The 25,077-nt window shown below is 45.7% G+C and overlaps 2 protein-coding genes across 2 annotated transcripts in view; one reads left to right on the forward strand and one right to left on the reverse strand.

Moving 5' to 3' along the window:
* LOC110377348 (integrator complex subunit 1) overlaps positions 1 to 22,837 on the forward strand; it is a 28,859-nt gene extending 6,022 nt beyond the window's left edge. Inside the window, exons 15-44 of the mRNA XM_064039873.1 lie at positions 673 to 845; positions 1,819 to 2,157; positions 2,581 to 2,734; positions 3,031 to 3,236; positions 3,280 to 3,289; positions 3,412 to 3,572; positions 3,937 to 4,132; positions 4,497 to 4,567; positions 5,031 to 5,211; positions 5,540 to 5,689; positions 6,395 to 6,569; positions 7,026 to 7,260; positions 7,697 to 7,863; positions 8,232 to 8,407; positions 8,744 to 8,929; positions 9,593 to 9,700; positions 10,432 to 10,576; positions 10,920 to 11,053; positions 11,484 to 11,618; positions 11,934 to 12,056; positions 12,098 to 12,339; positions 12,785 to 13,023; positions 13,710 to 13,843; positions 14,192 to 14,389; positions 14,612 to 14,796; positions 15,459 to 15,644; positions 18,846 to 19,004; positions 19,932 to 20,064; positions 20,768 to 20,939; positions 21,314 to 22,837. Of these exons, the coding sequence (XP_063895943.1) occupies positions 673 to 845; positions 1,819 to 2,157; positions 2,581 to 2,734; positions 3,031 to 3,236; positions 3,280 to 3,289; positions 3,412 to 3,572; positions 3,937 to 4,132; positions 4,497 to 4,567; positions 5,031 to 5,211; positions 5,540 to 5,689; positions 6,395 to 6,569; positions 7,026 to 7,260; positions 7,697 to 7,863; positions 8,232 to 8,407; positions 8,744 to 8,929; positions 9,593 to 9,700; positions 10,432 to 10,576; positions 10,920 to 11,053; positions 11,484 to 11,618; positions 11,934 to 12,056; positions 12,098 to 12,339; positions 12,785 to 13,023; positions 13,710 to 13,843; positions 14,192 to 14,389; positions 14,612 to 14,796; positions 15,459 to 15,644; positions 18,846 to 19,004; positions 19,932 to 20,064; positions 20,768 to 20,939; positions 21,314 to 21,525 (5,085 nt within the window). The 3' untranslated portion in view covers positions 21,526 to 22,837. The remainder of the gene's footprint in view (positions 1 to 672; positions 846 to 1,818; positions 2,158 to 2,580; positions 2,735 to 3,030; positions 3,237 to 3,279; positions 3,290 to 3,411; positions 3,573 to 3,936; positions 4,133 to 4,496; positions 4,568 to 5,030; positions 5,212 to 5,539; positions 5,690 to 6,394; positions 6,570 to 7,025; positions 7,261 to 7,696; positions 7,864 to 8,231; positions 8,408 to 8,743; positions 8,930 to 9,592; positions 9,701 to 10,431; positions 10,577 to 10,919; positions 11,054 to 11,483; positions 11,619 to 11,933; positions 12,057 to 12,097; positions 12,340 to 12,784; positions 13,024 to 13,709; positions 13,844 to 14,191; positions 14,390 to 14,611; positions 14,797 to 15,458; positions 15,645 to 18,845; positions 19,005 to 19,931; positions 20,065 to 20,767; positions 20,940 to 21,313) is intronic.
* A 135-nt stretch (positions 22,838 to 22,972) lies between these two features.
* On the reverse strand, positions 22,973 to 25,038 carry LOC110377383 (viral IAP-associated factor homolog). Its single transcript, XM_021336272.3, has 5 exons — positions 24,885 to 25,038; positions 24,666 to 24,798; positions 24,108 to 24,336; positions 23,560 to 23,768; positions 22,973 to 23,267 (listed from the first exon to the last, which is right to left on the reverse strand). The coding sequence occupies exons 1-5, from the start codon at positions 24,888 to 24,890 to the stop codon at positions 23,155 to 23,157; spliced, it is 690 nt and encodes a 229-aa protein (XP_021191947.2). The 5' UTR covers positions 24,891 to 25,038; the 3' UTR covers positions 22,973 to 23,154.
* Between the last annotated feature and the right edge of the window lie 39 nt (positions 25,039 to 25,077).

The following is a 25,077-nucleotide window of genomic DNA, read 5'->3' on the forward strand; positions in this document are numbered from 1 at the left end:
AGGCGTAGTATATAGGCGAAGTACATTAGGAGGTACATAGGCGAAGTACATAGGCGAAGTACATAAAGACGTAGATAGGGGGGTACATAAGGAAGTACATAGGCGAAGTACATAAGGAGGAACATAGGCGAAGTACATAAGGAGGAACATAGGGAGTTCATAAGGAAGTACATAGGGGGAGCACGTAAGGAAGTATATAGAGGGAGTATATAAGGAAGTACATAAGAAAGTCCATAGGCGGAGTAAATAAGAAAATACATAGGCCAAGTATATAGGGAAATATATAGGCGAAGTACATAAAGAAGTACATAGGATGAGTACATAATGAAGTATATAGGGGGAGTTCATCGTGAAGTACCTAAGGAGAGTACATGAAGAAGTACGTAGGGGAGTACTTAAAGATGTACATTCGAAGTAGGTACATAAGAGAGTATAATAAACGAGGTCTTTCTTAAGAATAGTAAAGAAGATAGTATAGTTATCGGCACGGATATTGAGCTCTCGGCGGAAGAGTGGGGATCGCTTTGCGCACTGAGGCAACAAACCAATAAATCGCTTCTGCGCAGGTGAAGGTCAGGGCTCAATATCCGTGCCGATAACTATACATTAGGGGATTCCTATGTCTAAATCATGTCTATGACGATCTAAACTATATTACATCAATATGTACAGGACATACCAGTATCTCCAGCGGAGGTGTTCGAGCTGGTGGAACAGCTGGTCCGTCGCGCATGCGCGCTGCCTGCTGAGGAGAACCCGCTGCAGGTGGACAAGTTAGAGATCGCTGACTATATCTTCCAGTTGTGTCAGTTTAATCCACCAGATAATATTACCCTGCCTGCTGGGTGAGTGGACTTTGTTAATGATGAATTATCAGGTTTTAATTGATTTTTGTGATTTATTTACTTGAATGTGAAAATTATGAATATGTATTTTTGGGCGGAAATAAATAACTCTAGCTTGGGTTCGTGGACGTCGTGGTGGCCTAGTGGGTAAAGGACCAACCTCAAGTTCGAGGGCGCGGGTTCGATCCCAGGTCAGGCAAGTACCAATGCAACTTTTCTAAGTTTGTATGTACTTTCTAAGTATATCTTAGACACCATTGGCTGTGTTTCGGATGGCACGTTAAACTGTAGGTCCCGGCTGTCATTGAACATCCTTGGCAGTCGTTACGGGTAGTCAGAAGCCAGTAAGTCTGACACCAGTCTAACCAAGGGGTATCGGGTTGCCCGGGTTACTGGGTTGAGGAGGTCAGATAGGCAGTCGCTTCTTGTAAAGCTCTGGTATTCAGCTACATCCGGTTAGACTGGAAGCCGACCCCAACATGATTGGGAAAAGGCTCGGAGGATGATGATGGGTTCGTGGACAAACGAAATGTGAATAAAGAGTAGAAGAATATAATAAATATAATAAGTAGAAGAGTATAATCATGTAGTTTGGGAAACGGCACAGTTTGGGATAGACGCACTTTATTATGAAGATAGTGTGTATAAGATAGTTAGATAGTAAATAAAGGGGTTTCGAGGGTCGTCGCTTGGTGGCGTAGCAGATCGCATATCCCGGACTATTCTCAACTAAACTAACTCGGGAGTCGGCGCAGGCCGGTCGACGCCGGTTCTAACCGGTTCGTGCGCGTCTGTTACGCGGCGGCCGGCGCCGGCTAGAGCTTTAACTCGCTACATAACTTATTCTAAGTACCTTTTGTTAACTCATAAATTCATTGTTTATCTGTCATTTACAAAATAAATATACATTTTGTGCAGATTTTCAAGAATGATTGTAATTTTTTTAATCGTATGTTTGTTGTTGCTTGTCCAGCTACACTCCGCCAGCCCTGGGCATCACGTCTTTGTACTGGCGCGGCTGGCTGCTGCTGACGATGCTGGCGGCGCACAACCCCAGCCAGTTCGCCGAGCGAGCCGCCGCGCTCTACCCCACGCTCAGGGCGCTCATCGAGCTCTGTATCACCAAGTATGTCTCTAGCTACACCCCCAGCCAGTTCGCCGAGCGAGCCGCCGCGCTCTACCCCACGCTCAGGGCGCTCATCGAGCTCTGTATCACCAAGTATGTCTCTAGCTACACCCCCAGCCAGTTCGCCGAGCGAGCCGCCGCGCTCTACCCCACGCTCAGGGCGCTCATCGAGCTCTGTATCACCAAGTATGTCTTTTCATAGGATGGGACATCATCAATATACCCTGCAGCCGGACCTGACTTTGCCACAAGCTGGGGACATTCGCTAAAAACTTTCACAAATCAGCCCGTAGTCTGACAGTTGGTGCTGATACAACCGTGTCTCGGAGAACCCCCAAATAACGGTCATGCGCCGAATTTCTATCCGTTTCGGATTCCCCATGATATCACGCTATGAGAGTGAGGGAATAGAAAGTGCACGGCATATAGGCATATGTCTGATTTCTTCCGAAAATAGACCTCATGGCCGAATATCATTTATTATATATCACACATTTCCTGAACCTTGTAACCATGTACCTTTACATGCACATTATTTACATACCTATACATTTTTCCTGACTTCGAGATCGAATCCATCCTCACTAAATGCTCTTTACCTCCTTCCAGCAAGCCCAGCATAGAATGGAACACCAGCTCGGCAGCTGAAGCTGAGCGTGCAGAAGCCGAGCGTGCTGCTATCTTGCAGTTGGAGACTCACCTGGCGGCAGCAAGTAATGCCAAGCTGCCTGTTACTGAACACTCTTCCAGGCTGCTTAGTCAGGTATGTGGGTAACTTAGACTGGATTGGAAGTTTGGAACTGGTTTATGGAATGTGATGGAAAACGGAATGTTCAGGGATTAATATGTATGTATAGTAATGTACATATTGGAATTACGAGATGAGATGAGTGTCTACATTTCTTGCGCCTGAAAATTAGCAGGATGTGTTGAATATTTCTGAGAACGAATTGGACAAAATCCTGTATTGGCTGGAAACATTGAAATACGGCGCAGTTGCCGTTTAATAACACCTTGTTGTTTCTTGCCTCCTCTTAATTATTTTCATATTTCCGACAGCTCACAACCCTAGAACCCCTCGGACCAGCCCGGAAACCTCCCCAAGCGATCATCGAGACCCTGCAAGCGATGAGCTCTCAGATGCGGCTGGGCAAGCTGCTGTGCCGGCAGCCCGCGCTGCTGCTGGAGCTGGTGGAGCGGCACGGCACCCGGCGCGCCATGCCCTGGCTGCACCAGCTGCTGAGACATGACCAGCTGGAGCTCAGGTAACAGTGGATCATCGAGACCCTGCAAGCGATGAGCTCTCAGATGCGGCTGGGCAAGCTGCTGTGCCGGCAGCCCGCGCTGCTGCTGGAGCTGGTGGAGCGGCACGGCACCCGGCGCGCCATGCCCTGGCTGCACCAGCTGCTGAGACATGACCAGCTGGAGCTCAGGTAACAGTGGATCATCGAGACCCTGCAAGCGATGAGCTCTCAGATGCGGCTGGGCAAGCTGCTGTGCCGGCAGCCCGCGCTGCTGCTGGAGCTGGTGGAGCGGCACGGCACCCGGCGCGCCATGCCCTGGCTGCACCAGCTGCTGAGACATGACCAGCTGGAGCTCAGGTAACAGTGGATCATCGACACCCTGCAAGCGATGAGCTCTCAGATGCGGCTGGACAATTTGATATGGTTGAAAATTCACAGGGATAAAGGGAATACATAAGGCAGCAGTACATAAGGAAGTATAATATGAGCTTTAGATACATAAGGGGTAGTACACAAGAAAGCTAGTGAATAAAGAAGTACGTAAGGGGGGTAAATAAGGGGTAATATACAAGTGGTGTAGGTATATAAGACAGTATAGTAGGAACTACATAAGGGAGTATATAAGCCGGAATATACGTATTATATGGCTGTATTATGTATAAAGGAGTATATAGGGAAGGAACATACGGGCTTATACGTATAATATTTTGTTTCCCCCCAGTGTCCTCCCAGTCCAATGTCTGTGCGAGTTCCTGTCAGCGGGCGGGGCGGGTGGCGAGGTGGGCAAGGCGGGTGAGCTGTGCGCCCACTTACGCCGCACCGTGGCCGAGTCGGAGGAAGGCGCCCGCGCAGTCCTGCATTATTATATGCAGAGGCTCGCACATACACATGCGCCGACACGAGCTACCGCTAGCAGGGTATGTAGCATCATCATCCTCCAAGCCTTTTAACAACTATGTTAAGGTCGACTTCCAGTCTCACCGGATGCAGCTGAGTACCAGTGTCTTACAAAGAGCGACTGCCTACCTAACCTCCTCAACCCAGTTACCAGGGTAACTCAATACCCCTTGGTTAGACTGGTGTCAGACTTACTGGCTTCTGACTACCTGTAACGACTGCCAAGGATGTGAAATGACAGCTGCGAGCTACAGTTCCGAAACACAATCATTTTTGTCCAAGAAATACTTAGAAAGTACATACATTAGAAAAGTTAAATCACACAGTACATACATATTTCGACTATCTGTCTATCTAGTGTTAATTCTAGTTTTCGTTTGACAGGGACTGAAACTCGTCCTGCAATCGTCGGAGGATACATCGGAAACTGATTACAATGCTGAAGTAAGCCCTGAGTAAGTGATCGTTTATTTTTATTAATTATGTCAGATGAAACTTTACACAAATGAAAATTTTATTTGACGTTAACTTAATTTGATGAAAAATCATATAACGATGGAAGATTTACATAATATTCAGCTTATTTAAACATTCAGATTTCACTTTTTTTTTGTTGAAAATCGGTAGCAATATGTTCTTTAGACTTTTTATGTTCCAAGTCGCTGTTTAGACTTGAAGTCTAGTTACATTCGCTTGAATCTTGAACCTTATAGGGACACATGTAAGTATGTATGGCTGAGTGCAAGGTAAGCAAAAACGTGTGAGAGCGTGAGGTATGCGAGGCACGGGCAGTTACTGCGCAGTGGTCCGAGATTCAATCTGGGGGTTTACGCGAAATATATCCGGTATCCGAACCCCGTGTTGGTCAATTAGGGACCCACCCAACAACCGATGTCTAAAACCTGTTTGTTTTCCTAGGGAATGGCTGGACCTCCTGTGGGATCTCCCCCACTGGGAGTCAGTCCGCGAGGAGGTGGTGTGCCGCATCCGCGCCGCCTGCATAGTGGAGTGCGTGCCGCGACACGTGGCCGCCTACATCGCGTTCCTCGCCGCATACGTCAGCCGCACTCCCACGGTCGACCATACTGATCTAGTGCTGGTGAGAAATACGTCTAGAATAAAACAAAAGGAGACAAACAAAAGGAGGAACCTTACCTCGGTCTAGGTTTTGAAAAGTACCAATATATTATTAAGCTTCACAGGCAAGACTATGAGGGGTAATATACCCTAAACAGTGGTTGATGGTATATTCCCCTATCCAACCTACTGGAACTGCGAAAAATTGTTCAAAAGACATACTTACATCCTGGAACACTCTAGATAGAAACATGAGCAGGTTTTACCGTCTGACACTATGGCTCATTAAAATTTGATTACTCCCTGCAGAAAATGCCTCTAACGACACTTTTATCCCTCTCCTCCCCCAGGATCTAAGCCAAGTCCTAATGGAGCGAGCCACAGTGATGGGCAGCGTGGTCGGCACGGGCGACCGCCCCGACGAGCCCACGGAGCCGCAGCACGCGCAGCACAGGGCGCTCTACTCCGTCACCAAGATCCTGTATGAGTATCTGCAGAAGGTCAGTGGGATGTGAAGCCCTTATTCCCCCCAGGATCTAAGCCAAGTCCTGATGGAGCGGGCTACAGTGACAGCACAGAGCGCTCTACTTCGTCACCAAGATACTGTGTGAGTATCTGCAGAAGGTCAGTGGGAAGTGAATACCTCCCCAGGATCTAAGCCAAGTCCTGATGGAGCGGGCTACAGTGACAGCACAGAGCGCTCTACTCCGTCGCCAAGATACTGTATGAGTATCTGCAGAAGGTCAGTGGGATGTCAACCTTATGTGGGTGAAAATCAGTCCGTGCAATGTTAACCTTGTGCGGATTGTGGTAAGGTTGTAAATTGGACCATAGAACTGATCCTAGTAGCATACTGTTAACTTTTCTTCGACTTTTCATACTTTTTGAGATCATTACGTTTTGGATTCACTTTCATTATGTATGTAGTAAATAAATAAATAAAAGTTTGTAGATCAAAAAAGCACAATGTGCTTAAGTTGAATGATCCACTATTATTTTAGCAGTATTGTAATAATTCTGTACATTGAATCATTTTGAGATCCGTCTTATGAACAATGTTGACATAATTATTTATTACAAAATACAATAGAAGAACATATATACAAAACTATATTTAAAAAAGCGACTTCATATTATCACATTGGTCCGCTACGCCACGTAGCCACTAGCTACGCCGTAGCAACCTCGTAGCATCCCCTCCACAGGTACGCACCTCAGACGCGGCAGCCCCGCCCACTCCCACGGAGCCGGCAGCCGGCAGTAGCGCCTGGGCGTTCGGCGAGCGAGTACTAGTGCAATGGCCGAGTGGCAAGACTGCGAGGATACATCTCGTGTTAGCGCATGCGTACTTGAAGCTGCTGTGTCTGGGTCCTTCTATATGTGAGTAGTGATATATTATGTGGGTTTGTGATGTTTTAACCACTGATGTAAAAATAGGGGTGTAACATGTTTGACCGGTGTGTGTATAGAACCGGAGTTTTTAGCTGATGAAACGTTTCAGATGCACGATTTATTTATTGTGCTAAAATTCGAACGATTAAATAGTTTACCAAGTTTTTAGTTTTTATAGGTTCGATGAATTAGTAGATTTATAAATGGCAGGCATAATATTTAAATTCTTCTTCTTGCCCTGTTCAGAATCATATATTGTATTTACTCTACTACATTTGACAAAACATAGCGTTCTAATTATACATACATAAGAAGATCTTATCGAAGAACGTATTGACGAAATTATTTTGTCAGTACCTATGTTTTACAAATAAAAAATATTCAACCTTATAACCTTCAACATCGAGAACGTCCTCAATTTACCAATTCCCCCTCATTTCCCAGACGACACAAACCAAGAGATGTACTCCTGGCTGATGTCAGTGTGGGTGGGTAACGATGCCCCGCAAGCCTTCACCCTGGACACGCAGGAGGAAGCTCTCCTGCTGCCCGACTGGCTGCGCTTGCACATGGTGAGGTCAGCGCGATCGCCGCTACTGGAGTCCGGCATGAGAGCCATGACGGCGCCCAAGCTGGCTCTGTTCATACAGACTTTTGGCATGCCTGTCACCGCTATGAGGTAAGTGTCGGAAAAATTGGTTGTCTGTATAGTCTGTTCACGAAACATGTCAGTAGTACCTTTATGAGCCGATCACTCGAGCCGAACATGCCTCCCTCTCCCCCGTTCGCGCCGCGCTCTTGCTCGCGTAACGGGACAATGATGTCAACTTTTTCTTGCATGCAGCCCGTAACATGAAGTTATTAGACGTTGTCATATCAAAATGGATGTTTTCTGACGGTTTCCAGGTCGAAAAGTTTTTGTTTTGAACTCAAACTCTTTCGAAACGTCAAAGTTAGGTGCACGGTTCCAAAGAGTTCCAAGACACTACACTTTTTAAAAGAAAATAAAATTAATTACATATTACATACAGTTTTCTATCTATTCCTGAGAATGTTATACAATCCGAATTGAGCTAAAAATGTATTAACATATTTTTTTATCTTTTTGTGTTCAGTTCGTTGCTATGCGCGCTGGACGCGTGCCCGGCGGGCGCGGTGGTGCGGCTGGGCGTGGAGCGCGCCTACATGGCGCAGCTGCTGGCCGTGCAGCGTGCTCGCGGCGCCGTCGGCGGGGACGCCTTCGCTGCTGCGCTGCGTCTTGCGCTGCCTGCATACCCGCCCGGTAAGTAAACTTGCTGGACGGTGCTGCTCTCAAGAAACCGTCTTAAAACGCCAGGAGAAACAGCCATTCTTAGGCAAAAATTCAAAGTACATATAGAGATCATTATACCACAAGAAACGTATGTGCGTAACAATATCACTACATAGTATAAAACAAAGTCTGAGTCAGCTTTTTCTATCCCTATGTCCCTTAGTACGATTAAATCTTCAAAACTACGCAATCGATTTTCATGCGGATTTTTTTATCACATAGAGTGTTCAAGAGGAAAGTTATGTGTATAATACATGCATAATACAGTAGAGAAACTGTTACCGAAGCGAAGCAAGAGCTAGCACTAGTTGTCTAATAAAACTGTATCCTCCCGACAGATGACACACTTTTCGTCAAAGAGGAGTTACCCGAAGAACCAGCTGACGAGTGGGGCAGCAGCGTGGTGCGAGCGCCGCTGCAGCCCGAGCTGGTGGCACCACTGCTCAGCACCGTCTTTACAGGCGCTAACACCTTCGCCGGGGATGTGGATACCGCTTTCACTGAACTTATATCGGTAAGTTTGCTTACTTTCTATGTGGATGACTTTGTGAAATCGCGAAAATTTTCATGTTTCTTTAGAAGGAAAAGTGAAAGCGAAATAGGGAAGAGAACATAAATAGAAGTGAATAGAAAGGAAAGGTGATAATAATTTATGGATAATGGCTGTTTTCTATGTGAACCAATTTCTTTGTGTGAACTTTTGAGAGTGCATTTGTAGCCAGCGGTTTTCGTTTGATGGAGTGAAAGCTCTATAGCTGGTTGAAGCAAACATATGAACTAATAATGTTTTTTCGTTTATGTCTGTGTGATTAGTAACTTCAAATTCTATAATTTTCTGTCCTCTCCCCAGCTTATAACTGAATCGATAGCATCTGGCGCGACGCTATCGAACACGGGGTACGTGGGGCGTACATTGTCGTGGCTGCGCTCGCTGGCCAGCAGCGCGGGCGGCGCCGCCGGGCTGGTGCGGCGCCCCGCACACGCCGCGCCGCTGCTGCGGGCGCTGCTGCCGCTGCCGGGGGCTGCTACACTGCAGGTACAGTAGCTGATGTCGCTAGGGTAGCATCAGCAGCGCGGGCGGCGCCGCCGGCTGGTGCGGCGCCCCGCACACGCCGCGCCGCTGCTGCGGGCGCTGCTGCCGCTGCCGGGGGCTGCTACACTGCAGGTACAGTAGCTGATGTCGCTAGGGTAGCATCAGCAGCGCGGGCGGCGCCGCCGGGCTGGTGCGGCGCCCGCACGCCGCGCCGCTGCTGCGGGCGCTGCTGCCGCTGCCGGGGGCTGCTACACTGCAGGTACAGTAGCTGATGTCGCTAGGGTAGCATCAGCAGCGCGGGCGGCGCCGCCGGGCTGGTGCGGCGCCCCGCACACGCCGCGCCGCTGCTGCGGGCGCTGCTGCCGCTGCCGGGGGCTGCTACACTGCAGGTACAGTAGCTGATGTCGCTAGGGTAGCATCAGCAGCGCGGGCGGCGCCGCCGGCTGGTGCGCCCCCGCACGCCGCGCCGCTGCTGCGGGCGCTGCTGCCGCTGCCGGGGGCTGCTACACTGCAGGTACAGTAGCTGATGTCGCTAGGGTAGCATCAGCAGCGCGGGCGGCGCCGCCGGGCTGGTGCGGCGCCCCGCACACGCCGCGCCGCTGCTGCGGGCGCTGCTGCCGCTGCCGGGGGCTGCTACACTGCAGGTACAGTAGCTGATGTCGCTAGGGTAGCATCAGCAGCGCGGGCGGCGCCGCCGGGCTGGTGCGGCGCCCCGCACACGCCGCGCCGCTGCTGCGGGCGCTGCTGCCGCTGCCGGGGGCTGCTACACTGCAGGTACAGTGCTTACAAAACTCTCCTTCCTGACACAAATCCACGTATCGACCACCTAGGACGCCTGCCAAAAGTCCGAAAAATGTAATAACTTCGAGCAACTACTTTCATCCCAAAATAATAAATAATACTCCATAAACACACACATGATAATGATGATATCCCCCTAGCTGATTATCCGCTACGGCGGCTGTTCTCATATAAGGAGATTAGCCAACTGCGCAGGACATGTTATAGTGCACAAGCATTTGCGCAGACAGGTGCACTCACTATTCCTTCGCTCTCATGGCGCGATAGGACGGCAATCCGACACGACCGGAGAGAGATCAGGCGCAGGACCGACATTAACGTACTCTCCAATGCACGGGTGAATCGATCACCAACTTCCAGGCTCCGGGCTGCTCTGTGAATATTTCGAAAACTCACAAAGCGATTTTAAGAACACGAGACCTCGGGCATAGCAGCCACGCTTGCGACAGCTAGACCATCGAAGCAGTTTACACGCACATAACTAGTACATAAGTATATTCTTTATGTATTATTATTATGTGAAGGCTTCGTGTTCCCCTTTCTGCCTGTTGCTTACCTGTAATGCAATGTAATTACGAACATTATTTTTGTCAAATCTATTTTGGGAACACTTACGCATACTTTGTTTAATATAACACATATTGACGTCTGCAGCATCTTTACCCTGACTAGTACTAACTATATCCTCCGTATATTTACTCTAGATCGCAGACACACTCCTCATGCAGTGCAAGCTGCAAGCAGGCCCAGTGCTGGACGTGCTACGTGCTATGATGCAGGGCGGCACTGCCAAGCGTGATCGTGACGTGCCCGTACCGCCTGCAGCTACCAGGCAGCAGCTTATTGCAGGTCAGTGCTGGACAAATAGAATAAAATCATAGAACTTCTGTCATGTTTAGCCTTCTTCTTTTAAAATTAGTCTATTTAATTTTGTTGGTAACTGTTCTGTAGGTATAAATAAATTTCAGTCAGGAGAAGTCCATTGCTCAACCTTTGGAAAATAATTGGGGAGGCCAATCTCCCCAATTATTTTCGAAAAGGACTGGTTGGAAGCAGCTTGCCTTTACCACTTGTACTGAAGATCTTGGTGATTATATAAGACACTGCTTATATTGTCATCGACATAAAAAATAAATTTACGTTAAATTCAGCTTATCTTGAATTGGTAACTGAGTGTTTTCTTCCGATATAGCCTTGGAGACATCATCCCCCAGTACGCTAGAGGCTCTCGGCAACCGCATCATCTCGAGCCAGGACACGCGCGTCCTCGTGGATGTCATCACGCACATCCTCGAGAAGAACCAGGAGGGACACTACGAGTCCAAGGTCAGATGTACTTAGCATGCTTTGCACCAACCCCCTATCACCCCCTCCCCTTTCTTATAACGACACCTCCCCCTCTCTCCAAGAACGATTCTTCCCTCCGGTCCCCTCTCTAGTCTCAATGCTCAGCACGATGCAGGCTTTCGGCTTCATTACGATCCCAGAACATGCGGTGATTGTGTTCCAAAAACTATCAACTAACTCAACTGGTTGTCATTAAAATACACAGGTGTCTGCGCAGATATAGGTGCGAAAGTAACTCTGTTTATCTTGTGCGCTTTCACGTCAAAACTACTGAAGATGCCATTTAAGTTGACATTTGGTATACAAACGGTGAATACCATCAAAAGGGGCATAGGCTACTTGTTTTAATGGATTCTGAAGAAACTGCTGGCGTAAGTTTATCTTTTATATCTTGTATGTATTTGCGCAGATAAAGCACGAGGACGGCACATCGGGTCCGGCGCACGTGTTCTCCCGCGGCGGGCTGGGCGTGGGGCTGCTGCTGGACTGGATGTCCGAGCTGCAGCGCGAGGCGCTCGGGCCCAGCGACCAGCGCCAGAGACAGGTGCAGAATCCCCAGAACTGTCCCCCATAGTTATCAAAGTGACATCATATGCAAAGGCTTTCACAACTTCCAGCTGCCAGTCTATCCACAGACAGGCAGCTGAGTGTCAGTGTGCCACATGAAGCCTAACTGTGCTCCTAAACACTGACTACACCTGAGCAACCCAACACCTTGGTGGTGTCAGATTTTCTGATTTCTGTCAATAAAGATGTTCAAATGACAGGCGAAATTAGCAATTTAACTTGAACTCGTCATGATTACATGATCACCCCATCCACTTATTGCTCTCTTATTAACATAGATGTCCCCTTACAGATGCAGCTGATGTTCAGGTCGGGCTGCGCGGCGTGGCGGCCGCTGCTGGTGACGCTGCTGGCACACCGCGCCTCCTGGCGGACCCTGCACTACTGCCTCACCACGCTGCTGCAGCCCGAGGGGTAAGGCACAGTCTCCCGTGCACAGATGCAGCTGATGTTCAGGTCGGGCTGCGCGGCGTGGCGGCCGCTGCTGGTGACGCTGCTGGCACACCGCGCCTCCTGGCGGACCCTGCACTACTGCCTCACCACGCTGCTGCAGCCCGAGGGGTAAGGCACAGTCTCCCGTGCACAGATGCAGCTGATGTTCAGGTCGGGCTGCGGCCGCTGCTGGTGACGCTGCTGGCACACCGCGCCTCCTGGCGGACCCTGCACTACTGCCTCACCACGCTGCTGCAGCCCGAGGGGTAAGGCACAGTCTCCCGTGCACAGATGCAGCTGATGTTCAGGTCGGGCTGCGGCCGCTGCTGGTGACGCTGCTGGCACACCGCGCCTCCTGGCGGACCCTGCACTACTGCCTCACCACGCTGCTGCAGCCCGAGGGGTAAGGCACAGTCTCCCGTGCACAGATGCAGCTGATGTTCAGGTCGGGCTGCGGCCGCTGCTGGTGACGCTGCTGGCACACCGCGCCTCCTGGCGGACCCTGCACTACTGCCTCACCACGCTGCTGCAGCCCGAGGGGTAAGGCACAGTCTCCCGTGCACAGATGCAGCTGATGTTCAGGTCGGGCTGCGGCCGCTGCTGGTGACGCTGCTGGCACACCGCGCCTCCTGGCGGACCCTGCACTACTGCCTCACCACGCTGCTGCAGCCCGAGGGGTAAGGCACAGTCTCCCGTGCACAGATGCAGCTGATGTTCAGGTCGGGCTGCGGCCGCTGCTGGTGACGCTGCTGGCACACCGCGCCTCCTGGCGGACCCTGCACTACTGCCTCACCACGCTGCTGCAGCCCGAGGGGTAAGGCACAGTCTCCCGTGCACAGATGCAGCTGATGTTCAGGTCGGGCTGCGGCCGCTGCTGGTGACGCTGCTGGCACACCGCGCCTCCTGGCGGACCCTGCACTACTGCCTCACCACGCTGCTGCAGCCCGAGGGTAAGGCACAGTCTCCCGTGCACAGATGCAGCTGATGTTCAGGTCGGGCTGCGGCCGCTGCTGGTGACGCTGCTGGCACACCGCGCCTCCTGGCGGACCCTGCACTACTGCCTCACCACGCTGCTGCAGCCCGAGGGGTAAGGCACAGTCTCCCGTGCACAGATGCAGCTGATGTTCAGGTCGGGCTGCGGCCGCTGCTGGTGACGCTGCTGGCACACCGCGCCTCCTGGCGGACCCTGCACTACTGCCTCACCACGCTGCTGCAGCCCGAGGGGTAAGGCACAGTCTCCCGTGCACAGATGCAGCTGATGTTCAGGTCGGGCTGCAAGGATATAAGCAGAATACTTAAGGACATTGGACAGAACACAAAAAATTATATAAGGGAGTACATAAGAGCGTACATAAGGGGGCACTTAAGAAAGTCATCAGGGAGACTCATCATCCTCCGAGCCTTTTTCCAACTATGTTGGGGTCGGCTTCCAGTCTAACCGGATGTAGCTGAGTACCAGTGTTGTACAAGGAGCGACCTGCCCTGCCTGACCTCCTCAACCCAGTTACCCGGGCAACCCAATACTCCTTGGTTAGACTGGTGTTAGACTTACTGGCTTCTGAAAGTCATGAGGGAGACTATAAGAGGAAAATGTTCAAAGCTTTTGCCCTCGACTAACAATATGTTTATTCGTACAGTGGCTGGTCTCCTACCGCGGTGCTGGACTTCGCGACCACGCTGACGGAGAGTCCCCGCGTGTGGCAGGGACGCGACAAGACCACGCCCAAGCACCACGTGCCCACTGACACGCTGCGGCTTGATCATCATCAGGTAAGTACTTACTTAAATTGGGATTACTCGAGAGAAATGGCCCAAAATGTTAATCAAATTGTCATAGCAATATTAACTTCATGATGTAGCCTAATTTTCCGTCTAATCTACAGTACAACCGCACCAAGCGTTGCCTTACATTAACGACTGGTGCGGTTGTTACTTAACCACGACCAAGAGAAGCAAATGTGATTATTATTATTGAAATCGAAACTTTTTTGTAAGCTGTCAATCGATTTATGTAACGATTTTGTTGAAGTCAACAAATATTTTAGATAAAAAAACCTGGTTGGATTGAGAACCTGCTTTTTCGGAACTTGGTCAATAACGCGTAATTTCTGTTGTTAGCTGGGAGTGTTAGTCCGCTACGTGGCTGAGGAAGCTAGGCAGGTGGAAGCACAAGACGGGCCGGAGGCAGCTCGGCGGCGCGTGGACGGGCGCCTGGCACTGCTGCTGCGCTGTGCGCCGCACCAGCACAGCTTGCTGGCGGTGGCGGCGGCGGCTGAGCAGCATGACCCCTTGCTGCTGCTGCTGCTGTACATGAAGGTAAGAGGCACAGCACGGAGGCAGCTCGGCGGCGCGTGGACGTTAAGTCACGACACCAATGTGTATTTCTTGCAGTTCGTGGAAAAAAATGGCAAAATATGATCAGTAAAGTTGAAAAAATTGAACAAAAATCCAAATTGAAAACCACCATCATATTAGGATGGTGGTCAAAATTATCTAAACTACCATTTGCAATATCTTACCACTACTCAAACTCCCCAGGTACCAAAAATCCTGCCGCTGCTCCTACAATCCGGCCACCGCAACCGTCCGCCGCAAGTGTTAGCGTGCCGCGCGTCGCTGCGCGCTGCGGCGGCGTCGTCCACCAGCGCCACGGACAGAGTGTCACATGCGTTATTGACTGCTATCGCGGCACCGCATCCTCATAGCAAGGAGCATACGCACAAGTATGTTGATTTTGTAAATTGGGGCTATATGAACTTACATGAAAAAGATCCCGACGAATTGAGAACCTCCTCCTTTTTGGGAAGTCGGTTAAAACTAAAAGGAAAATTGAACTAATAGATATTTGGTACATATCAGTGGTAGCTGGGGAAAACAGCTAGTAAATGATAAATTAAATTTTGTTGAACTGTATGTCAATAAATTGAGTATATACTTTGTAATCAATTCTTTAATATTAAAAAAGGGTATGGCTTTTAAATGAGTGTTTTAGGGTAGAAATTCGTGTTAAGGGTGACGGGGTCCGACTTTCGAACATCTGGTGGGCCAATATCTGTCGGGGGTGCGAAAGAATGCTCTAGTGATACCTGTGTCTTTGACCAAAGTAAATAAAGGCAACACCAAGGGGTTTCTAGCCTGTGAAATCACACCCGTCCACTGACTTTGTTCACTGACGGTGGAGGATAGACAATTAGGATTTTCTTCCTGATTTCTTTATATGAAAATACCTGCCCTGACTGACAATTGGCTAGGACACCGTTAATAATATTTGCACTCTTGTATAACAAATAACTATTCATTTATTTCTAACTTTTGACAATTTCTTATTTTTCAGCCTACTTCGAATAAGCGAGTTTTGATTTAATGTTAATATTTTTCCCCGCAGACTATGGCGCATGGAGTCCGACGTGCGCTCGGTATGGGCGCGTGTGTCGGGCGCCGGCGCCCGGGCGCTGGGGCTGGCGGCGGCGCTGCTGCGCGGGGCCCAGCCTGCCGCCGCGAGGCACCACGCGCACGTGCTGGCCGCGCTCGAGGTGCTGCCCGACGCTGAGCTGTTCCATGCTGACAACACGTGAGTATTACATACAACTAGAGTTTAAGAACAAGTACGAGTCAAGGAACTTTTGATTTTATGTAGGACTAGCTGTTGCCCGCAACTTCGTCTGCGTGGGCAATATAGAATAGTCAAAATACTACTTATCCCATAGGTGCATTCTTTCACGTGACAGTATAATTAGGATTAGCACTTAGCAGTCGCATAGATTCATTGATCAAGGTTGTGTTGTGGATGTGACCATTTATCTAAACAAAAGAAGTAAAGCTTGTGACGTTGTGAATATCTGTGGATCTAGTCAGCCAATTTGGAAAATTATTACGTATGGTGCGTAAGTAATTTTCACAGGAAACAGCTATAATCTATGTCTATATGCTTTGAGTCTGACAAAGCTGTCATTTGTACATTTTCTGCAGCTGCTACGACTAATCAGAAGCCAGATAGTCTGTCAGTCTTAGGTACCATGGATATCGTCTTGTGTAGTTGACTGGATTGAAGATAGGTAGATAGGTAGTCGCTCCAAGCAAAATATTGGTACTCAAACAGATTCGGTGACTGGAAGCCAACACCAACATAGTTGGGGAATAGCTGGATGGATGATAAAATGAGTCATCATCATCAGCAGGCGCATAGGGTAGGATAGTTTCAATACTGGGGAGCAACACTTGTATGACTTGTATGAATTGGGGATTTTCTGTGCACTTACTCACTATGATAAGGCTGACCCCACATTAGGCGTACGCGATCCTCGGGCGTGTGAGTAGCGCGTGCGTCGCGGGCACGCTGCGTGAAAGTCGCGTTTTGCTGCCCTGTGGCATGTGTGAAGAGTGCAAGCGACGCGCTCGTGGCGAGCACGCGGCGCTTGAGTTCCGTTCTTACCCCTTCGCCCGCTATCCCCGCCGCCCGCTAAACGCCTTAGCAGTTAAACGTCAAGTCGAGCGCGCTGCAAATGCCGCAGGGCAGCAAAACGCGACGCTCACGCAGCGTGCCCGCGACGCACGCGCTACTCACACGCCCGAGGATCGCGCACGCCTAATGTGGGTTAGGTCTAAACCGGGAGGGACTCCACCGAAATGTTTGCATTAGTTCACGAATAGGCAAAATGCACGTATCTGTGAGAGTCCACTTCATGTGTTCGTACTTGAAACCTGCAGTTTTGCCAAGATTTTCAAAATGTACGCTCGCAATTTGTCATTTCTTGGTGGAGCCAGCAAATCAAAAGAAACAGAAGTGTTGTATACTGTGCGTCACTACCGCACACCGGGAAAATTTCGCTCTTGCAGAGGACGTTTATATACCATATTTTGTGTCACACGTAAACAGGACGACAGTAAGTATCCACCGAAACACTTTCAAAGATCTGATGAACGAACAAATCAGACCTGACTTGGTCACCTGGGGCCAATCAGAGCTCTATGAAGCGATCATACGCTTTGGCTCCTACTGTTATTGTGGTTTCTGAAAATTTATTCACCTCATTCAACGATGGATGTAATTCTGATGGTACTATTAAGAACACTTGCTTAGCGCAAACGCTGACGTTGGCAGGCCGACTCTTTTGACTTCTCGAATAGGATACCATTGGTTTTTGTGCAATGCACACCTGCAATGCATGCTGGATTAGGATAGGATATAGGTGGATAGGATTTGCAACAGAGAACAATTCTGTCTTTGTAATTGAATGACATCAAACGTAGTTTTATGAATGACATCAAAAGGTGTTTTTTTAGACTTGGCTCGGGTCTTACTGAGACTGTTCGTAATCGTGAACAGTGTATTTGCGATCAGAAGTTGAAATTAAGCATGTCTCTGGTATGCGACGCGTAATTTGTACGTTTCCATGGTATTAAATTGGTTCCCGTGTGTATGGTATTAAATCGAGAAAGCTCCCATTTCTTATCTGCACTTTGTATCTGGGCTTGTTTTCAAAGCTACAGAAGCCTACATTACCTACCTCACGCTTAGCAGCGCTTGCGAGAGATAGATCTTCCTTTCTTCTAGGATTAAGTTTACATATTTTGCATCAGAAAAAATAATTAAGGTCTACTTAATACTACTCACTCAAAGTAATTTGTTTTAAGGCCACCACATTAGTGGAAGATAAGCTAAACTATGTTTATGAAAAAATCCTGATATGAACTCCATCTGTAACTTTAAATGATAATTAACTGTTCCACTAAAGTCATCATTTTTGACATAATGTTCAAAAAATAATTTAGATGGCACCGTTTTAAATTTGGCTGAGAACTATTAATTTTCCTTTCATCAAGGTAATAATTATAGTTGGATTTTGATGTGGTACGGCAAACTGACAAACAGTATTGAAATGTCTATCGAAAAATTACACTACGTGTTTAAATATGGTGAATTACGGAAAATACACAACTCCATCTGTTGAAATAATAATCCTCTATAAAGAATGTATGGTAATTAATTGTCATTACCATCACCTCGCTCCTTTGACAAATTTGATGTATTTTTACCACAGATGGAGCTACTTTAACCTTGGCTAAACAAAATTTTCATTTTTTTTTTCTTCCGTAGTTACTTATGGTGTGATTTTCTGTGTAAAGATTAATAATAGGCCGATCAACTAATATAAGTACAACTTTCAAATGTTCAGTTTTGACCAACAGATTGCGTGTCGTAACATTTTACATCTTGAATTCACAAAATTAATCATATCTTTTGATAGAGTGAATCGATTTCGATGAAACAAAAACTAAGTAATACCTCAAGTTACGTAGAATTTTTGTATATAAGCATTGTCTGCATTGAATTCGTAGATTTTGCGTGAATCCCGAACGAACAAACAGATAAACAGATAAACAGACAAACAGACAAAAATGACAAAAATGATGGAAATGGGTTCTGTTAGTTATCTTTTAACATGCTGGCTATTTTTTTTCTCAATTTCTGCATTGTACAAAAATTACTCCTCTACAGATTTATTATATGTATAGATTTATAATAATCAGCATCTACCTATATTTTTTTAGTACGTATTTTTATTTTGTTTATTTTATAAGGAGGATATTTATTTTATAATTCTACGCTAAAGTAACTAAAATTTTTCAGGCTACTTTTTATGTTCACCTTGGTGGAAAAATTTAAAAAAGCAAATGTCATTGTTCAATATGTTAACATTCGATTTTTTTTTTAAATCACTCTGCTATATGGCGTTTTTGTTAACATAAGTTTTACATGTTTATATTCCAGTGCAGAACTACACAGCATCCTAGAGTGCTTCCTGTCACTAGCACGAGCACAGGCGGGCGGAGTCCTACTGCACCGCGTGGGTGCACTACTGCGGAGGTACCTGGCGTGTCGCCCACAACTCGCCGGGGCTCTGCTGCATGCACATAAAGATACTATTGCGTAAGTATTATCACTATACCAGTGAAGGAATAGTGAGTGCACCTGTGTCTGCGCAAATGCCTGTACACTTCAATATGTCCTGCGCAGCTGGCTAATCTCCTTACATGAGAACAGCCGCCGTAGCCGATAATCGCTAGGAGGACATCATCATCATACAATACTGTTATTTAGCAATTTTAACATTTATGGGAAACAAAGTTCTATATTTTTTTCAGAAAGTAACACTTTTTTATGGCATTAATAACTAAGTATTGCTCCTAATAAAAATACCTCATTCTAGCCCAATAAGTAGATATTAAAATGTTGGAGTCAAAGCCAATGCTAAGTTGATCGCCTCTTTCGCTTGGGCGTCGATAGCGGCGCTGCCATCGTCGTGGCAGATAAGACACTGCCACGCGGCGACCCTATGTGCATTAAGCACACTCCTAATTTTGCCGGCATTGAGTATTTCGGTTTGGCTATATCGGGTGTGTCGTTCATAATCACATTAAATGAAATGCGTTAATATACTGGTTAATATATGTCGATTAACACAAAGATAAAAGAAAAATACGTAATTATAAAAAAATGATTTTTTCAAACAAAGTAAATGGAATAAAAATGTGCAAAAATTAGAACACCATATAAAAGTCAGTTATTACAAACAACTGAAATTCTCCCTTGAAAACTGACAGCTGTCACCTGATCAAAACATACGATACTCCTAACTTTATCTCTGCTTTACACATGATGTTGTAAATTATAAAAACGAAAAATGCCTCCTGTGGTTAAACCACTGAATGGATTAGGTTATTTTTTTTACAATTCGCCATAGAATATCATAAAGTATATGCGATATGATTTAATGTGATTGTGAACGACACACCCGATATAAATTCAGTCAGTCTAACATATCAGTAATATTAAACTGCACATTTGCTCCCCCAGCAACACGCCGGCGCTGTCGTCGCTGCAGGCGGCGGACGTGTCGGCGCCCGCGTCGGCCGCGCCGCCGCCGCTCGCGCTGCAGGCGCTGCAGAGGCGCTACGACGAGCCTGACAACCTGCACTGGCTACTGCAGGTAAGCAATCAGCTTTGATGGAAGCGAGACTATACGACGAAAAAGTTGATTGTAATAGATAGATAGAATATTCTTTATCGTACACCAAAAATCGATAAGGCCATTTCAAACAAATATGTGTGAGTACAATAGGCGGACTTATCGCTCAAAAGCAATCTCTTAAGGCGCGTACGCACGTACGAACACGAACATAGCGAACACAAACACCAGACCCGAACATTTGGTTCGTACGTATGGACGGCATATTCGAACACGTACGCAAACATAGTTCGAGTCGAGTTCGCGAACAACAGTCGTGAACTCTATCTTAGTAGCCATGACGGCGCCGTTGGAAGTGGTCGATTGTGAAGTTATTAAAGCGCTTCGAACACCGTCCATACAGAACACACTACAAGGATCGCCGCGAACATGTTTGACGAACAGAGTGTTCGATGTTCGATAGTGGTACGCGCACGTGCGAACCAAGTTGTTGCATATCATGTAACGCAACAAATTTGTTCGTACGTGCGTACGCGGCTTTACAGACAATCTTTGAATAATAAGTACTTTGTTAAAGTTCGTTTCTTCATCATAATTGTTTTTTTAGGGCACGCAGCCAGCGGCCGTCTAATACGTGGGGGCACTAAGATTGCTGCTATCTGTATATCTTAACTCAGTTTGATCATTTCTAGCTCGTATTTATAATTCCTTCTTTGCCCTGCAGGAGATCGAAGCATGGGGCTCTCGTCGCGGTGGTGCGTGGGGCGGCTCAGCGTGCGCGGGCACGCTGCTGCGCGCCGCGGCCCCGCACGCCGCCGCTGCTCACGCGCCACTCAGGACTACTGCGCTGGCCCTGCTGGCAAAACTGCTGCCTGCTGTTACTGATACCAACCCCGGTCAGTCATCAATTCTAATATGTCTACAGAACTATCAAGTTACTGTTTCACTTGCTTTAAGAGTATTGTCAATCAACAAACATTTAATTTTAAAATATAAATTGATTAACATTTTATCCAAGAATTGATATTTCGTTATTACTTTATCCACGTCAATGACACATAAATAGAAATAATTGTACGCTAGTATTTTTAAGAATAAAATTCAGAAAATTATTAAGTTTCTAACAAATGTCACCAATAATAAAACGTAAAAATATAAATAAAAAATCTTTAACATTACCTTGTATCAAAAAATGCAAACATCCGAATTAATAACTCCAACTTTTAAGACGTCGATCAAAAACGAACTTATATATATACCCTATTCCCAGGTCTCCAAGCGGTCCTAGAATGCCTAGACTCCCACCAGCCCGAAGTGACTCAATCCCTCCTGGACAAGCTACCAGAGATAGTAGTGGGTATGCAGGAGCACGCCGCCAAGGTACTCATGCGCGTGTTCGACTTAGGGCTGAAGTCGCGGCACCCCGTGGAGCCCTGCATCGCTAAGTGTGTTACTACTATCAACTTGCATAGGGGCTGTTAAATGCACCCTTGAGTTCAGAGATTCATGCTGGACAAAGTTCTGATGTTGGTAGTGTCTAAAAAAAAATAAAAAATTGAAGTTAAGTTTTGTACTGAATCTGTATTGTTAAAACTGGATTGGATTTGACTGATCAAAAATTGTGGACCTAATCGGATGAGGTTTATGAAATATCTGGAGGATTTTTAGCTGTGTAAACCTCTTAGGAATGAAGATCACGATAAAATATGTCTTACTATGGTTTTATCAAGAAACATCGTTTTGTAATAACGAATATTGAAATTGTATTAGTAATTAGATATAAGTGTCCCCTGTAAATAGTGATAAACATTGAATAAAAACATTTTTCTTTTTGTTTTAATTTTAATATTCACACAATGTACAAAAATGCAATTCTAAAAATATTTTTAGAACTTTTGTGTGACAACACAATATTAGGGGTTAAAGTATGAAATTGCCGTTTTATTCTAGTAGGTTTTTGAATTGCCATAGAGTCTTCATGGTTTGAGGTTTTCGAATGGAACTTTTTTCACGTGGTTTCTGTGATGTTCTTCTTTTAAAAAATGTGAAACATTTGATTATCGATGTTCAATTGTTTTTGTTATTCAACTTAAACAAGAAAGATGGATACTGCGAAAATTTGAGTAATTTTTGAATATGAGTTCCGACGCGGGATTGAACGGCAGAAACAGCCCGCAATATCAATGCTGCATTTGAAGAGGTGTCTGCTAAAGAACGCGCCGTGCGATTTTGGATTAAACGCTTTCGTGGTGGAAACTTCGACTTGAAGAACGAGCCATGAGAAAGACCGCCTGACAGGTGATTAACGAAAAATTAAGAGAGACGGTGAACGCCGATCCTAGTCAAACTACCCAGATACCCAGCCGAACACCGAATAATGTTGAAAAAATTAGCAGTAAAACAGCCACGACTCATGAATCGACCTTCACCGCTATTGCTCCATGACAACGCGAGGCCTCATACAGCAAAATAAACCGTTTTAACTCTTCAGGAACTGCAGTTGGAAACTATTCGTCTTCCTCCATATTCGCCAGACCTTGCTCTAACGGACGACCATTTTTTTTGTGATTTGGACAATTATCTACGTCACAAGAAGTTTCTTCCCAGGAGGCAGAACAAAATTCTTTCACACTGTTTGTGCAGTCTAGATCCTCAGAGTTCTATCGTAAAGGCATAAATGACCTTCTTATTAGATGACCGCAATGTATAGATAATAATGGCAACTATTTTGATTAAATAAGTTTGTTAAAAATTTAAAAAAAATACAATTTAGGTTTTCAGTACAAATCGGCAATTTCATACTTTAACCCCTATTATTAAATTCAGACAAATGTTTGTGAAACATTACAATAACAAAATGCACTTTTGTGATAATCCAGACATTTGATTTATTTATCAAAAAATATTTTTTACTTACTGAAAATAATGCTTTATACAACAAACTGTATGTATTTGTAGTAAATAAAATAATTTCATTACATAATACTTAAACATTCACTAATTAAAAATAAATAATTTGCACAAGTAAAGCACAGAACCCGCACCAAGCGTCGACAGTCCACTGGGAACATTAATCACCAGTAATCACCACACTGCACTAATCACCAGTTATCACCAGTCATTGGAGCCGAGGTCAGTGAACAATTTGTCTTTAATCTTTGGTCTGGGGTCCTCTGTTATTTTCGTGTCTACAGCACCAACTTGGCCAAGTAAGTACTCAAACTCTGAAAAGAATATAAATCGTGATGTTAACTTCTATTTATTTACAGCTTAACAACATAGCTGTCCAGGATGCTAACACACTAGTTAATCTGTGTGTATCACATAGTATAACTCATGGGACAGGGAAGTTGTTAAAATTATCATTTTATTTTAGTTCATTTTTATAGTTAGGTATAATTTTACATTATATGAATAATGTTTTTTCCATATAATACAAACCCCAGCAGTAACAAACAGCTTTTTTAAAAAAATATGATATAGCAGACATTATTATAACATTAAACAACCAGATACCATCAACAGTAAGTGAGGTTCCTCTCAAATCAGCAGATCCAATGAACTGCTTCTTCATGTCACCCTCGAAGTACACGAACACGCTGGGCAGGTTCCTCTCCGGGAAGTTGGGGATACACGTCTGGGCGACTGCCTTCAGGAACTTGGTGTAGGGGAACTTGGCTGCTAGCTGGCGCATGAACTGGTTGATGAGGGCACATTGCTGGATGCTGGAATATTAAAACATGGTATTGATACTTTCTGACTTTATTTTATTCTTTGCTAAATAACTGAGTAGCCATTTTAAGTTACAATTTGTGATCAGAACTGGTAAGACTAGGTATATTGCTGTAAATGTTTTTTGTTACTTACAAAGTCACATGTTTATAAGTTAAATACTTTTTTTATATTTACACCTCTATGTACTGCAGTAAAGAATATGAATACTCTATGACAAGAGGAAACATTGTCCTGTTTCCTTCTTCTATTATCTGTATTTACTGATTTCCGTAATAAAAAAAATATATTGTTATTCATATATCATATCAATGGCTTTTTATATAACTCACCCTTGTTTATACAAATGTATAACCACCCATATCCCCTCCCCAGCCTTATTGACTTCCTGCACATAGTCCTGGCCAGACACCTCCCGGATGTCTCCGAACCTCGGCTTCTCAGCTAGTCGCTTGAGCTCGGCGATGCGCCGCCGCCGGTACTCCTCTATGACCGCCTCGTCTTCCGAATCTTCGAGCTCATCAAGGCCATCTAAATCTAATTCTGATAGTTGCTTGTCCTCTGCAATATAATAATGGTAAGTTCAATGAAATGGCTTACAAATGTTGTAGTTTTGTCTCAAATTACTGACGAGAAGCAACTTAATTAATTCTAAAAATATTTAGAGACTTTACAGTTACTTGAGATTATATACAGTTGCTCAACTGGAACAACCGCTTTATAGATGAAACTGTTATATTTATGGTTGAAATTATGATGCAGATGCATTTGTTAACAGTTATTGATGAGGTTTCATGAGTAATCTTGTGGTTACTATAAATTATAACATGATTATTTGCCATTTTAGGCAACAGGTGTCACCCTAACCTATAAGTATTGTTTATACTGACTTTCAGCCTGTTTCTGCTGAATGGTCTGCTCTATCATGTTAACTATCTGGTCCTCTGATATCTCCGCCTCCTTTGGCGGGATAATTCCTTTCGCTCGGAGTACATCGTTCCATTCTGTATCCTCATTTGGATTCTAAAAATAAACACCATGTTTAACACCAAATTGAACAAATACAACTTCTAAAATATTATTCTCCTATGCCCAGGTTCTTGATTTACCTGCATTTTGTGTTAGAACTGTTTGATTCTGTTACTTTTATTTAGAATTATAGGATTTGTTTTCAGGAAATCTGACACCTTCTCAGAATTAAATGACAGAACTGATGAGTAATGTGACCACTCCTGTGACTTTTTGGGACAAGTGTTGCTCTTTGCGTGTGTCCTGTGTTTTTATTATTGCACGTAAAAGACC

The sequence above is a fragment of the Helicoverpa armigera genome, chromosome 20 (genome assembly GCF_030705265.1).
Source record: "Helicoverpa armigera isolate CAAS_96S chromosome 20, ASM3070526v1, whole genome shotgun sequence".
Classification (NCBI taxonomy): Eukaryota; Metazoa; Arthropoda; class Insecta; order Lepidoptera; family Noctuidae; genus Helicoverpa; species Helicoverpa armigera.